Source organism: Tachypleus tridentatus, chromosome 1, assembly GCF_004210375.1.
Source record: "Tachypleus tridentatus isolate NWPU-2018 chromosome 1, ASM421037v1, whole genome shotgun sequence".
NCBI lineage: Eukaryota > Metazoa > Arthropoda > Merostomata > Xiphosura > Limulidae > Tachypleus > Tachypleus tridentatus.
In genome coordinates this window covers 2,361,566-2,377,322 of record NC_134825.1, presented here as the reverse complement: position 1 = coordinate 2,377,322, position 15,757 = coordinate 2,361,566, and the positions used below count along the sequence as shown (strand labels likewise).

General features: G+C 35.1%; 1 protein-coding gene across 3 annotated transcripts in view; it reads left to right on the top strand.

Moving 5' to 3' along the window:
- Nucleotides 1–15,757, top strand: part of LOC143229231 (prolyl 4-hydroxylase subunit alpha-2-like) — a 514,682-nt gene that overhangs the window by 16,648 nt on the left and 482,277 nt on the right. For all 3 annotated transcript variants that reach the window (XM_076461387.1, XM_076461470.1, XM_076461298.1), the window contains exons 6-11: nucleotides 1,105–1,265; nucleotides 8,239–8,272; nucleotides 11,175–11,326; nucleotides 12,138–12,311; nucleotides 12,923–12,990; nucleotides 13,459–13,570. In XM_076461387.1, the coding sequence (XP_076317502.1) occupies nucleotides 1,105–1,265; nucleotides 8,239–8,272; nucleotides 11,175–11,326; nucleotides 12,138–12,311; nucleotides 12,923–12,990; nucleotides 13,459–13,570 (701 nt within the window). The remainder of the gene's footprint in view (nucleotides 1–1,104; nucleotides 1,266–8,238; nucleotides 8,273–11,174; nucleotides 11,327–12,137; nucleotides 12,312–12,922; nucleotides 12,991–13,458; nucleotides 13,571–15,757) is intronic.

Below are 15,757 nucleotides of genomic sequence, written 5' to 3'. Positions count from 1 at the left end.
TTCTATCCATACGTTACTCGCCAGACACACAACGTTCACCACAAGTTTTACTCTTAGTTCTATCCATACGTTACTCGCCAGACACACAACGTTCACCACAAGTTTTACTCTTAGTTCTATCCATACGTTACTCGCCAGACACACAACGTTCACCACAAGTTTTACTCTTAGTTCTATCCATACGTTACTCGCCAGACACACAACGTTCACCACAAGTTTTACTCTTAGTTCTATCCATACGTTACTCGCCAGACACACAACGTTCACCACAAGTTTTACTCTTAGTTCTATCCATACGTTACTCGCCAGACACATAACGTTCACCACAAGTTTTACTCTTAGTTCTATCCATACGTTACTCGCCAGACACATAACGTTCACCACAAGTTTTACTCTTAGTTCTATCCATACGTTACTCGCCAGACACACAACGTTCACCACAAGTTTTACTCTTAGTTCTATCCATACGTTACTCGCCAGACACACAACGTTCACCACAAGTTTTACTCTTAGTTCTATCCATACGTTACTCGCCAGACACACAACGTTCACCACAAGTTTTACTCTTAGTTCTATCCATACGTTACTCGCCAGACACACAACGTTCACCACAAGTTTTACTCTTAGTTCTATCCATACGTTACTCGCCAGACACACAACGTTCACCACAAGTTTTACTCTTAGTTCTATCCATACGTTACTCGCCAGACACACAACGTTCACCACAAGTTTTACTCTTAGTTCTATCCATACGTTACTCGCCAGACACACAACGTTCACCACAAGTTTTACTCTTAGTTCTATCCATACGTTTCTCACTACATACACACAAGGTTCACCACACGTCGTCAGTTTTAGATCTATCCATACGTTACTCGCTACATACACATAAGGTTCACCACACGTCGTCAGTTTTAGATATAAACACGATTCTATTTCTAACAATTAAAACGTATTCTGTTAAGAATATTTCGTCTATTACAGGGAAAAATACAGTTAATAAAAATATCTTAATCCTAAATTGTTGAACAAAAGCTTTAAATTGTTAAAAGACTATATTAACCATGATGACTTATTAACAAATACTCTGTTTTCAACATCCAGCGAGAGATTGCCTATTTTTAGGAAAACATTCCTTTAACCAAGGTCTCTATGATTATGCAATCGATTGGTTTGAGGCTGCTCTGACCAAAGCGAACGAAGAAGGAAACAGAACAGTCAGTCCTGAGGAAATCCAACTGTTCCTCAGTATCGCCATCAGTATCGTAAGTTATTTATTATATACGATCAACTTGTCATTTTTACCAATGATAATTACCTTAACTGTTTATATTATCATCAAAATTTTGCCCCAGATAACCATTAATTCAGCTGTTTCTACTTATTATCACTCTGTCCTAACTTCTCTATACTATAGATAACTGTTAACTCAGCTGTTTCTACTTATATCACTATGTCCTTACTTCTCTGTACTATAGATAACTGTTAACTCACCTGTTTCTACTTATTATCACTATGTCCTTACTTCTCTGTACTATAGATAACTGTTAACTCACCTGTTTCTACTTATTATCACTATGTCCTTACTTCTCTATACTATAGATAACTGTTAACTCACCTGTTTCTGCTTATTATCACTATCAACTTATTATCACTCTGTCCTTGCTTTTCTTGTACTATGGATAACTGTTGACTCACCTGTTTCTGCTTATTATCACTATGTCCTTGCTTCTCTGTACTATGGATAACTGTTAACTCACCTGTTTCTACTTATTATCACTATGTCCTTGCTTCTCTGTGCTATGGATAACTGTTAACTCACCTGTTTCTGCTTATTATCACTATGTCGTAGCTTCTCTGTACTATGGATAACTGTTAACTCACCTGTTTCTACTTATTATCACTTTATGTCCTTGCTTCTCTGTACTATAGATAACTGTTAACTCACCTGTTTCTGCTGTTTATTATCACTAATGTCCTTACTTCTCTGTACTATGGATAACTGTTAACTCAGCTGTTTCAACTTATTATCACTATGTCATGCTTCTCTGTCTGCTATGGATAACTGTTAACTCAGCTGTTTCAACTTATTAATTATCACTATGTCCTTGGCTTCTCTGTTGCTATGGATAACTGTTAACTCACCTGTTTCTGCTTATTATCACTATGTCCTTACTTCTCTGTACTATGGATAACTGTTAACTCACCTGTTTCTACTTATTATCACTATGTCCTTGCTTCTCTGTGCTATGGATAACTGTTAACTCACCTGTTTCTGCTTATTATCACTATGTCCTTGCTTCTCTGTGCTATGGATAACTGTTAACTCACCTGTTTCTACTTATTATCACTATGTCCTTACTTCTCTGTACTATAGATAACTGTTGACTCACCTGTTTCTACTTATTATCACTATGTCCTTACTTCTCTGTACTATAGACAACTGTTGACTCGGCTGTTTCTACTTATTATCACTATGTCCTTACTTCTCTGTACTATAGACAACTGTTGACTCGGCTGTTTCTACTTATTATCACTATGTCCTTACTTCTCTGTACTATAGACAACTGTTGACTCGGCTGTTTCTACTTATTATCACTATGTCCTTACTTCTCTGTACTATAGACAACTGTTGACTCGGCTGTTTCTACTTATTATCACTATGTCCTTACTTCTCTGTACTATAGACAACTGTTGACTCGGCTGTTTCTGCTTATTATCACTATGTCCTTACTTCTCTGTACTATAGACAACTGTTGACTCTGGCTGTTAACTCACCTGTTTCTACTTATTATCACTATGTCCTTACTTCTCTGTACTATGGACAACTGTTGACTCACCTGTTTCTGCTTATTATCACTATGTCCTTGCTTCTCTCTGTACTATAGATAACTGTTAACTCACCTGTTTCTACTTATTATCACTATGTCCTTACTTCTCTGTACTATAGATAACTGTTAACTCACCTGTTTCTACTTATTATCACTATGTCCTTACTTCTCTATACTATAGATAACTGTTGACTCAGCTGTTTCTATTTATTATCACTATGTCCTTACTTCTCTGTACTATAGACAACTGTTGACTCGGCTGTTTCTACTTATTATCACTATGTCCTTACTTCTCTGTACTATAGACAACTGTTGACTCGGCTGTTTCTACTTAACACTATGTCCTTACTTCTCTATACTATAGACAACTGTTAACTCGGCTGTTTCTACTTATTATCACTATGTCCTTACTTCTCTATACTATGGATAACTGTTAACTCAGCTGTTTCTACTTGTTTTCTCTATGTCCTTCTATTCACTAGAAACACAGTTACGACAGAAAGTGTTTGTACCCCTGCGTCCCGAGTGGTTTTTTGCTCATAACTTAAAAAAATACCACGATTAGGCTAATAGAAGTATAGTATATTATAAATATTATACTAACACGCATCAACATAAATTTTATGTAAATTAAATGACAAATAAACTGTTTATAAACAAATAACCAAAAATAGGAGGAGCAGAAAGTGTTCGTACAGTTCAGAACGTGTGAAAAAACTGATATTCCTGTAAAAATTTTGTTTAGTTTGGCGAATAAACTACATTATACCATTCCAGAACTAGACACTGGGTTCATAATTATTAGAATTTAGCCAGCAAAAAATGTACTTCCGGCAATTCAGCGCCGTCTCCGTCATTATCTGCTTGGTCATCATGGCGAACAGGAAACAATTGTCCAGTAATTTAAAAAACCGAATTATTGTAAAATACAAGTTTCGTGTGTCTCTTTCCGGTATTGTTACACAACTTAATGTGCCGAAATCTACTGTTCAAAGCATAATTGCCAAGTTTAAGCTTAGAGGATCAACTGCTAACCTCCCTCATTCCGGATGCCCCACCAAAATTCGAAAAAGAACCAAGAAGAAGGTTATCAAAGAAGTTAGTAGGAACCATTGGTTAACACGTAATGACATACAGAAACTGGGGTTGAAGTAAGCACCTCTACATTTACGAACATGTTAAGTTCTTCTGGGTTCAAAGCATGCCGTCCTCGTAAAACTCCATATTTAAAGCCTGTTCATTTAGAAGCACGATTGAGGTATGCAAGAAAGCATGGAGATAAACCCTTTACCTATTGGAAGAGTATTCTTTAGTCAGATGAGACTAAAATCGAGCTTTTCGGCCACAATTATGTTCGCAATATTTTCCGTAAGAAGGGGGAACGAAATCTTCCAAAGAACACCGTCCCTACAGTTAAGCACAGAGGTGGCTCGATCATGCTATGGGGTTCCTTCAGCTCTTCTGGTGTAGGTAGCCTTCACTGCATCAACGGAATCATGAGAAAAGAAGAGTACGTTGATATATTAGGCACTTATATCAAGAATGATGCTCGGAACTTGCGGCTTGGGCGTCGTTGGATCTTCCAGCACGACAATGACCCTAAGTTCACATCGAAATATGTGCAATCCTGGTTGCAGAGGAACCATATCAGCGTTCTGGAGTGGCTATCGCAGTCACACGATCTCAACCCAATTGAAAATATCTGGCATGAGTTGAAGACCAGGATTCATCAGCATCATCCGAAAACTTGTGAGAGTTGGAGGCCTTCTGTAAAGAAGAATGGTAAAAAAAAATACCAGTCGAGTACTGTCAAATGATCATGGAGGGCTATGAGGAGAGATTGCGTCAAGTAATTTACCTGAAAGGCTACACAACTGACCATTAACTTGGACGCACGAACACTTTCTGCCCCTCCTATGTTTGGTTATTTGTTTATAAACAGTTTATTTGTCGTTTAACTTACATACAAATTTATATCGATGTGTGTTAGTATAATATTTATAAAAGACTCTGTTTTCATTATCCTGATCGTGATACTTGTAACGTTATGAGGAAAAAGCTACTGACGACGCAGGGGTACGAACCCTTTCTGTCGTAACTGTACATGTGAATGAAGTAAGAGACATTGAACAAATTCTTGTAAAGAGAGAAGATAAGTATAAATCAATAAGGTAAGAAACACCAGACAAGTACATGCATGAATAGACATCTACATGTGAATAATGTAAGACACTTGTGAATGAAGTCGTAACTGTAACTGTTAGCTCAGCTGTTTCTACTTGTTATCACTACGTCCTTACTTCTACATAGTAGAGATAACTGTTAACTCAGCTGCTTCAATCAGGTTGTCCACAAATAAATGTCATTTTTAATCTGCAAAGTTTGGAAAAGTATAAACTAAAGTTGTAAAACATGCTTTAATCAAAGGAAGTACCATTTATATCTTAGAACGACTAGCATGGGTATTAACACTTTCATTGATAAGGAGAGAACAACGTTTCGACCTTCCTAGGTCATCTTTAGGTTAAAAAATCTAAGATACATTTTTATTTCAAGTGGGTTTCTCGTCATCAAGAATAAGCATCATTTGCTTAAATACACTTTTCCCAACGTGTAACGATGCTGTTTGCACCCCTGCTGTATAAATCAGAGTTCCTACAGTCAGTGAGCTCCCTGAAAGCTTCTTCTGCAGCTGCCTGGTGTTGAAAGTGTTCATTGTTCAAGAAGTTGTCAAAGTGCTTGAAAAAAAGAAACTCCTCAAGGGCATAGGTCTAGGGAATAAGATGGACGAGGCAGAACCTCGATTTTCAATTCATTCAATTTTTGGAGCATCATCCTTGATAGGTCTTGTAATGCTGATTTTGTTGATCTTCGGTCAGCTCATGCAGAACCCACTTATCCAACATTTTCGCCTTTATAACCACTCTCAGGTGATTGGAGATGCTTGATTTGATTGGGCGTAGCTTTTCTGCAAGCTCACGTACTGCTGTGTGAAAATCTGTTTCAAGTGCTTCCCTTGATGTGTTTTCATCTAAGGATGACTTCCTTCCATGATCTTTTTGGTGTTCAAGACCATCTCCATGTAGAAACTTTTGGAACAAAGGCTGAACTATACTTACAGTAACAGATCCATGGCTGATTGATGTTCTGTGTAGCTGTGGTGGCTTTTCACCCAAGTTTGAAGTCAAAGAGGAAACTCAAAAGAAAGTCGTTCTTGCCTATGCTGCCTTGGGGTTGAAAAACTTACTCTGAGTGGAGTTGAAACATTAGACAATTAAGACACCTTGTAAGTGACAAACGTTGGATAAAACCAACCAATCAATGATATGTTATTCAATCTTCAGCTTCTAAATGTCATCATAAGAATTCTGATATTTATTTCTGGACAACTTAATACTAGTTATCACTATGTCCTTACTTCTGTATACTATAGACAACTGGTAACTTATCTGTTTCTACTTGTTATCACTATGCCGTTAGTTCTCTCTACTAGGTATTAGTATTTATAGTCTGTTTAGTTTTTCAATTAATAAGAAATATAGCAAGCTATTTTATGGCAGTTTAATAAAGATTTTAATGTAGTGTTAACCCTTCAACTCTTTACATGTATTTAGATATTAATTTATGTTGTAGCTAACTTTGTTTATAATACCGTATATTGTGTTTAACTTTTCTATTAATAACTGTTGTAGAGTGTAACTATTGGGTTGATGATGTGTGTTTTAAGCAGCTATATTATTAATACTATGTGTTGTATTTAATGTTGTGTTAATACAGTTAGTGTATTTAAATATTATTTTAAGCATATGCGCTGTATTTAAGTGACCTGTTAGTAAAATGTTCTATTTAACTATCCTTTTGATAACGTGTGTTGTTTTAGCTATCATATTTATAATGTGTTGTGTTTAACTATCCTGTTAAAATCTCTGTTGTGTGTAACTGTTCTGTTATTACCGTGTATGGTGATTAAATACGCTGTTATCAACGTGTATTTAAATATCCTGTTACTAACATGTGTTGTGTTTAATTGTTCTGTTATCTACATGTGCTCGTTACAACACAGACAGGAATAAACAATCAAGTTACTCCACAAGTGTTAGAATTATAGGTAATTTTCACATTCTAAATTTAGAAATCCACCTGATATCCTAAGTAAAAAAGTACAAAATTACTTTTCACGCTATGAAGACGTCTCGTATGGCTACACAAACTTTACCAAGTGGTTGGTTGTCAACATATTTTGTATCACACTGTTACTCATATTCTAATTTTTCAAGAAATGAAACCACATTTTCATGCTTTTTGGTCGTTGAAATTATCGTAACGTTTCTTTGGCCTCTCTGTTCAACGTTCTGTTCATATCCTGTAGTTGTTTCCTTATAGTAAACTCTGTAAATCGTGATAAGGAAAACTCCTTACTGTTGTTGAAATAAGACTACACATTGCAATTATTTAAGAAGTAGAACACACTTTTAGAAAGAGAGTAAGCCAGGATTATCATAGAATGTCTGGTCATACCTTGAAACATTTTTATTCACGATGTTTATAATAACTGTTCACGTCTCGTTCCACTTCTCATGACTTTATAATTAGATTTAGTTTTCTGCTTAAAGAGTTACACCATCTTTATAAAATTTCACAATGTTCTAGTTGTTGATTAGGAATATCAAACGTATGACAGTTTAAACAAGTACGTTTTCAAATTTTAGGGAAATATTTGTTTGTTGGTTTTGAATTTAGCGCAAAGTTAAACAAGGGCTATCTGGGCTAGCCGTCCCTAATTCAACAGTGTAAGACAAGAGGAAAAGCAGGTACTCACCATCACCCACCGCCAACTCTTAGATTACTCTTTTAGAAACAAACATTGGGATTGATCACTACGTCATAAAGCCCCCACGGTTAAAAAGGGAGCATGTTTAGTGTGACTGAGATTTGAACTTGCGACACTCAGATTACCAGTCGAGCGCCACCTGGCCTTTCCGGGCTTTTTAAGGAAGTAAAAAGAAACAGCTGACATTTTCGAAATTATTTTTCTCTCAAATTTTTTATCTGGACTAAGATCTCTACGTAACGTTTCTAACATTTTTCACATATAAAACTCTTCATCAACATGTAGCTTTATTTTCAAGATAGTTTCTTTCCTGAATAAAACTAACACCTTAATTCCAATTGTGCTTCGTTACTTTATTTTTCTTAGTTTTGCTGATCATGATGTAGTTTTGTACTTTATCCATCAATACCAATCTTTAGTTTTGTACTTTATCTATCAATACCAGTCTTTTATAAAACGAACCTTATAATTAAGAATGTAGTTTATCTTTTATACATGTTCGGTTCAAACAACATAAACTGTCGTTTTTCACAAAGATATTATCAACTTAAATTCCTTATTTATGTTGTTTTTCAGCATAACGAAGTCCCACTGGAAATAGATGATAAAGGTAGGATTTTTTTTTTACAACTTACTAATGGAAAAGACAGTTAGTGATGTTAATGGTGTTAACTGTAGCTGTTCAGTTGCCAGTGCAACTATAAGTAATAGATTAACTGTTCTTGTTTAGGAGCAACTATGAGTAATGGATTAACTGTAGTTGTTTAGTATGCTAAGGTAGGTTAGTTGGTTTGGTAAGAGAAACACTACAGTAATACAAGTTGTAAAGGACTTTCTGTAGCATAACTGTAATTATTATAACTCCCCAGGATGACTAACGGGTAGTTCAAACAGCAGCGTTTTGACACCTGAAGTTGGCCTTTCCAGTCCTGGTTTCAAGTTATTTGATGTTATGGCAATTTTCTAATTTCATTTCAAACTAGATGTACTTTAATTCTTAAAATGGAATCACATTAAAAAAGCTCTAATTTACAAATTAAAAACTTAAAACAGAATTAAAAAGATTAATGCCCTTTAAAAAAACTAATGAAGGTGGACAGTGTCACTATCGCCAATAACACTGTTTAAAGGTTGTGGATAAACTTTGAGACAAAACATGTTTAAAATGGTGCCGTCATTGAGAGTCGTAATGATGGCAAGAAAGTAAAATGTGACTTATTGTGACTTAAGTGTTACACAAACTACACACTGGTGCATCAGTTTCAGATAAAAGAAAACAATGAGTTAAAAAAACTGTGACCAATGCACAGTCTAGTTAGAACAACTTCTTCTTTCCGATTTTTATGGAAGCAAGACGGACAAAGTCCAATATAGGGTTTTATTTGGAAAAAACTTGTTTTCACGTTACTCACTCCAAGTCGACTACCAACTGGCACGGAACCGAGCCTTGAATATAGGACCATGTATGGAACAGGCACAGCAGTGATAGTGCCAGAACAAACAGACTTAGCTGTGGTATTGGGAAGCTCGTCCCCACGAATACCAACGTGGCCTGGTATCCAAAAAAACTGGATAAAAGTAGATGTTAAAGAGAAATGGGCCACATGGTTTAGAATATCAACTAGAACAGGGTGTGAACTAATGTGAAGCAATTCCAGGGCCAGTAGAGAACTAAGCAAGTTAGTATAAATAGTGCAGTTGGAGTACTGCTTAGCTTCTATGTGATCCAGGGCAAGACAAATGGAGTATAATTCTGCATTGCACACAGAAGTTGTAGAGGGGTTTCTGTGCACAACCATCGAACCACACCAAACCATGGCAGATCCCACAGAGTCACCTGATTTCGAACTATCTGTATAAATAGGAATGGAAGATGGTTCGAAAGATGTTCAGCAAACAACAGACAGTAATTCCAATCTGGGGTTGTGTTTTCCTCAAACGGTTTTAGAGAGAAAGAAGTTAAAACCATTTGTTGTGGTCCACTTCAGTGAACGATTCAGGGCAGTCTGTAGCTGCTGCTCAATATACCTCATGTTTGATGACTGAGTTGTGAAAGTCGTTGACATAGAGTCAGTTTGCAAGAATAACAGGAAATTGCTCAGTGATGGCATTAATCTTTATTTTGAAGAGTAGTACACTCAAAACACAGCCCCGAGAGATTCCAAGCTCCTGTAGAAAAGAATGGGAAAGTGTCGAACCAACATGAACTTGGAATCACCTGTCAACTAAAAAAAATAATAAAAATGGGCAAATGACCATGTAACTCATATAAATGGAGGTCTCGTGAAATGCCATTCCTATATGTAGTATCATAAGCCTTATCAAGAACAAAGAATATAGATGCAAGATGTTGTAGTTGAAGAAAGGCTTCTCTGATTGATGTTTCAAGTCGAATCAGGTGGTCCATTGTGGAGCGTTGTCGTCGGAACCCACACTGGGTGGGCGGGAGGAGGTTGTTTGATTCGAGGAATAAAACAAGAACGTTAACCTTCTTCCTAAGGTCTTACAGAGACAGCTCGTAAAAGCAATTGGATGGTAGTTTGAAGGAATCGTGGGATCCTTTCCAGGCTTATAGAAAGGTAGGACAATTGCCCAGCTTCAGGCATCAAGAAAACCATTCTCCTGCCAGATTCGGTTAAAAACAATAAGAAGAATTGCAAGAGAAGCAAAAGATAGACGACACAACATCTCGTAGTGAACAACGTCACGTCTGACCAATGTACTGTCAGACCGATGAAGGGCCAGTTTGAGTTCTACCAGTGTAAAGAAATGATTTTAGACATAGAGACAATCAGTTCCAAAAGAAAAAGGTAATCGCTCTGGCTAAGTTTTAATGGCTAAGAAGGTGGAAGATGAAGCAGAAGTGCTAGATACTTGGCAAAAGCTTTCAACTAGAGTATTGGTGATGCTCCTGGTATCAGCTGCTTCCTGGCCATCAGAGAGCAAGATAGAGAGGGCGACAGAATTATATTGCCCACTGACCTTTCGAATCTTATCCAATATGACTTTGGAACTGGTGGTAGAAGATATGTTGATTGTAAATATAATCCAAGATTTCTTCTGGCTTTGACATCTTACCTACTGAGCATGGGCACGTGGCTGCTGGAAAGCGATGTAGCTTGATCTGGATGTTGAGATCCCAGAGGAGGTAAATTGAAAGAACAAAACCTTCCCTGGGAGGTCCCCTCACCACGTACAGGAATTCACACCGAGGGGACTATGCTAATGTAACTTTCAGTAATAAACTAACTATAGCTGTTTAGTTGCTTGTGCACCTGTCAGTAATGGATTAACTGTAGCTATTTAAATGCTGTTGTAGCTACCATCAATAGATTAACTGTAGCTATTTAAATGCTGTTGTAGCTACCATTAATAGATTAACTATAGCTGTTTAGTTGCTAGTGTAACTATCAGTAATGGATTAACTGTAGCTGTTTAGTTGTTGGTGTAGCTACCACAAATATCCGAAACTTTCTCTTATCCCTTGCTAAACATTTTCTGATTTATTATAGAAACAACTTGGAAGACTGTTCCTGTTCCCTTTAGTGATAGAAACTATATGTCTTATGAAAGGAATTTCAAGCCAGTGTTTTTTGTTGACAATCTTGATCCTGTAATAGAAAAGGAACAATTCAACAGACTGTGTCGTGGAGAACACCTCAGGGTAATGGATATGTTTCAAGTAAATCTGTATGTTAGAAATAGGAACCAGCTTTAAAGGAGCATCGTAAATATGCTGTTTTATTATACCAAATAAGTAGCCTTAATGTTAGAAAAATTAGCATGGATTAGTGTTCATTGTCAATGACTTCATTCACAAGTGTCTTACATTATTCACATGTAGATGTCTTTATTTATTCATACATGTACTTGTCTGGTGTTTCTTACCTTATTGATTTATACTTATCTTCTCTCTTTACAAGGATTTGTTTAATGTATCTTACTTCATTCATATGTTTGTATTCAATGTCTCTTACTTTATTGACATGTAGGTCTATACTGTTTCTTACTTTATTCGTGTACACGTGTGTATTCTTTGTTTACATATACTTTTTAATGTTTCTTACTTCATCGAAATGCACTTGTCTACTTATTCATGTACATGTCTACTTTTTTTAGTTTTATTTATGCATATTTGTCTACTCTCTTTATTTCAATACACGTGATCAATGTTTCTCATTTTATTCAAATTTAAATATCTACTGTTTCTTACTTTATTTATATACATGTGTCTACTTTCTTTGTTTATATGTATGCATTCAATGTCTCCTATTTTATTGATATCTGGATGTCTTTATTTACCTTTAGGTGTCTACTGCCTTTAATTACAACCATCTACTCTGTTTAAAACTGGTACATATTAACTCGTACCTAATGTAAATGTGAATTTTTTAGTATTAATAACGTTCATACTATAAAATAATTAATTTACTCATAATAAAATTAAAATACAGTATTTGATGTTTTTGTCACAGCCTTTAGAATGGGATAAGGATCTCAAGTGTCGATATTTCAATGGTCATCATCCGTATCTGCTAATACAACCAATTAAGTTAGAGGAAAAGAGCCACAAACCTTATATTGTTCAACTCCACGATGTCATAAGTGACCAAGAAATCCAAAGGCTAAAGAATATTAGTCAAGTTACAGTAAGAATTTAAACATTTTAGCATATGAACTTAAGGATTAAAAATCAATTTTCTTTGCAAAAATAGTTATACAAAATGCCCTAATTAATTTACAAAGAATGGGCAAATATACCTTAGCGATAACATTTCTTACACTGTATACTTGACGATTGAACACTGTAATAAAAAAAAAACGTATGTCTGTGCATCATAAATCTCCTTCAATATTAAACTTAAGATCTGTACACAATCAATCTTTATTTCAAAATTAAACCTAACACCTGTGCACAATTAATCTTTCCTTAGAAAGTAAACCTGAGATCTGTACACAATCTTTCCTTCAATAGTAAATCCAAGATTTGTGCAATATAAGTCTTTCTTTCAGTAGTAAAACTGAGATCTGTACAAAATCAAACTTTTCTTCAGTAGTAAAGCTAAGATCTGTACACAATCAATCTTTCCTTCAATAGTAAACCTTAGATCTGTGCACCATCACTCTTTCCTTCAATAGTAAACCTAAGATGTGTACACTATCAGTCATTCCAGCCATTGTAGTTTTGTAATTTCAATACTACCAGTCTTTCCTTCTTGTGTAATATTGTGATCTGAACATTATCATTCTTTCCTTATAGCTTCATAGGTCTTCTCACTATGGTATCAGTGGCGAATTTGAAGCTTCTCTTATGCGAACAAGTGCAAGGTAAGTGTTCAGGATATGTGAGTATGTCGACAGTGGATGAATATTTAACAGCTAGATGTCTATCACCTCGTTTAATGGTTATTGAATGGTCTATGTATTGGTGTAACAATTTGAAGAGATGGACTTCTTTATTTTGTATTATGATGGACTAATCCATTGTTGTTGTACTGGGAGGGATTTATCTGTTATTGTTGTTCTAAGATTAACTTCTTTATTGTTGCTGTATTATGAGAAAAAACTCCACTGTCATTGTACTGTGATATACTACTCTACTGTTGTTGTACTGTGATAGACTACTCTTGTTGTTGCCACAGTATTTCTCAGCAAAACGTATTCATAGTAATGTAGATGAACAGAGATATTATAAAGACCAAGTAATTAATCAGACAATTAGAGGGAAGTTTCTTTTGGTGATAAAATAAATTTACTATATTTGTTTCACAAGAATATTTTTCTGTACCTCCCTAGCTCTTGGTTGACTAAAGAAAATGATCCAGTTATTGTGAAATTGGATCATCGAGTTGCAATGATTACAGGGTTGGCTACAAAGTACAGTAACGAAGAAGCTGAAGCTTACCAGGTAGGATATAATGTTGATTAATAAACAAGATTAAAAATACTGTATTTTACCAGGTAGGATACACTGTTGATTAATGAACGCGACTAAAAATACTGTATTTTACCAGGTAGGATACACTGTTGATTAATGAACGAGACTAAAAATATTGTAGTTTACCAGGTAGGACAGACTGTTGATTAATGAACGAGACTAAAAATATTGTAGTTTACCAGGTAGGACAGACTGTTGATTAATGAAGGAAATTAAAAATATTGTAGTTTACCAGGTAGGATACGCTGTTGATTAATGAAGGAAATTAAAAATATTGTAGTTTACCAGGTAGGATACCCTGTTGATTAATGAAGGAAATTAAAAATATTGTAGTTTACCAGGTAGGATACGCTGTTGATTAATGAAGGAAATTAAAAATATTGTAGTTTACCAGGTAGGATACGCTGTTGATTAATGAAGGAAATTAAAAATATTGTAGTTTACCAGGTAGGATACGCTGTTGATTAATGAAGGAAATTAAAAATATTGTAGTTTACCAGGTAGGATACGCTGTTGATTAATGAACGAGATTAAAAATATTGTAGTTTACCAGGTAGGACAGACTGTTGATTAATGAACGAAATTAGAAATATTGTAGTTTACCAGGTAGGATACGCTGTTGATTAATGAAGGAAATTAAAAATATTGTAGTTTACCAGGTAGGATACGCTGTTGATTAATGAACGAGATAAAAACAGTGTAGTATATCAGGTAGGATAATCTATATGGTTGATGAATTAAACAGATTTAAAAAAAATCATAGCTTATCGGGTATGATATACTTTTGTTTATTTATCGAGGTTTAGAATATTGTATCTTACCTGGTAGGATATATTGTCGATTAACTGACAAGAGTCAGCATAATGTAGCTTACCTCATGCCAGATATTTTTGATTAATTAATGAAATTCAGAATACTTTTTCTTATTAGGTAGGCTAGACTTTTGATTAATTAACGAGATTCATAATAATATAGCTTACCAAATAGGGTAATATACTGTTCACAGTTTATGATATTTACAATACTGTAGCTCACCCTATTTAGTATTTACTGATAAATTCACGACATTCAGTATATCAGTATAGGATAATATATTGTTAATTAATTAAGAAGGTTCAAAATACTGTAGCTTACCAGGTAAAAAAATAATAAAAATCTTATAACCCAACGCTTTCGAAAGGTGTATCTTTCTTTTTGAGGGGCACACTGGGAATGGAATTACTAGATACTTTTTGATTAATTATCGAGATTCAGAATACTGTAGCTTGGAAATATTTGTTTGTTTTCTGAATTTTGCGCAAAGCTACATTACAGCTATCTGCGCTTGTCATTCCTAATTTAGCAGTGTAAAACTCGAGAGAAGGTAGCTAGTCATCATCGCCCACCGCCACATCTTAGGCTACTCTTATCAATGAAAAGTGGGATTGATCATCACATTATAATGCTCCCATGGATAAAAGGATAAGAATGCTTGGTATGACAAAGATTCAAACCCACAACCCTCAGATTGCGGTTCGAGCTCCCTAACCGCCTGGCCATGTCGGGTTGTAGGGAATATTGTTGATGATTTAATGGAAACCATAACTTACAGTGAATGGTATTTTTTGTTTATTTATGGAGGTTCAGAATACTGTGCCGTTGGATAATATATTCGTCATTAATTAACATTATTCAGAAGTTTGTAGTTTATCCTGTAAGGTAATGTTTTTAGTGATAAATTAAAGACATTCACAACTCTGTAACTTACCGGATATGATAATATTCCCTTTGTTAATTAACGAAAGTCATAATATTATAGCTTACCATGTAGGTTAATATATTACTGATTAATGAACGAAGTTCAGAAAACATTAGTTTATCTGGTAGAATATATCATTGAATTGACGACGTTCCGAATACTAAAGGTTAAGACACAACACTGGAACTTATATATTATTGATGTATTAATGGGGCTGATACTGCTGTAGCTAACCAGGTAAATTTTGTTCACTAATTTTGGAGATTCAGAATTGTGTAACTTACCGGGTAAAATATATTTTTCATTAATTAACGAGATGTATGATAGTTACCAGGTAGGATATATAGTTGATTAATTAACGAAATTCAGAATATTATAGGTTACCAAGAAGGATACGTTGTTCAATAATTAACAGCTTT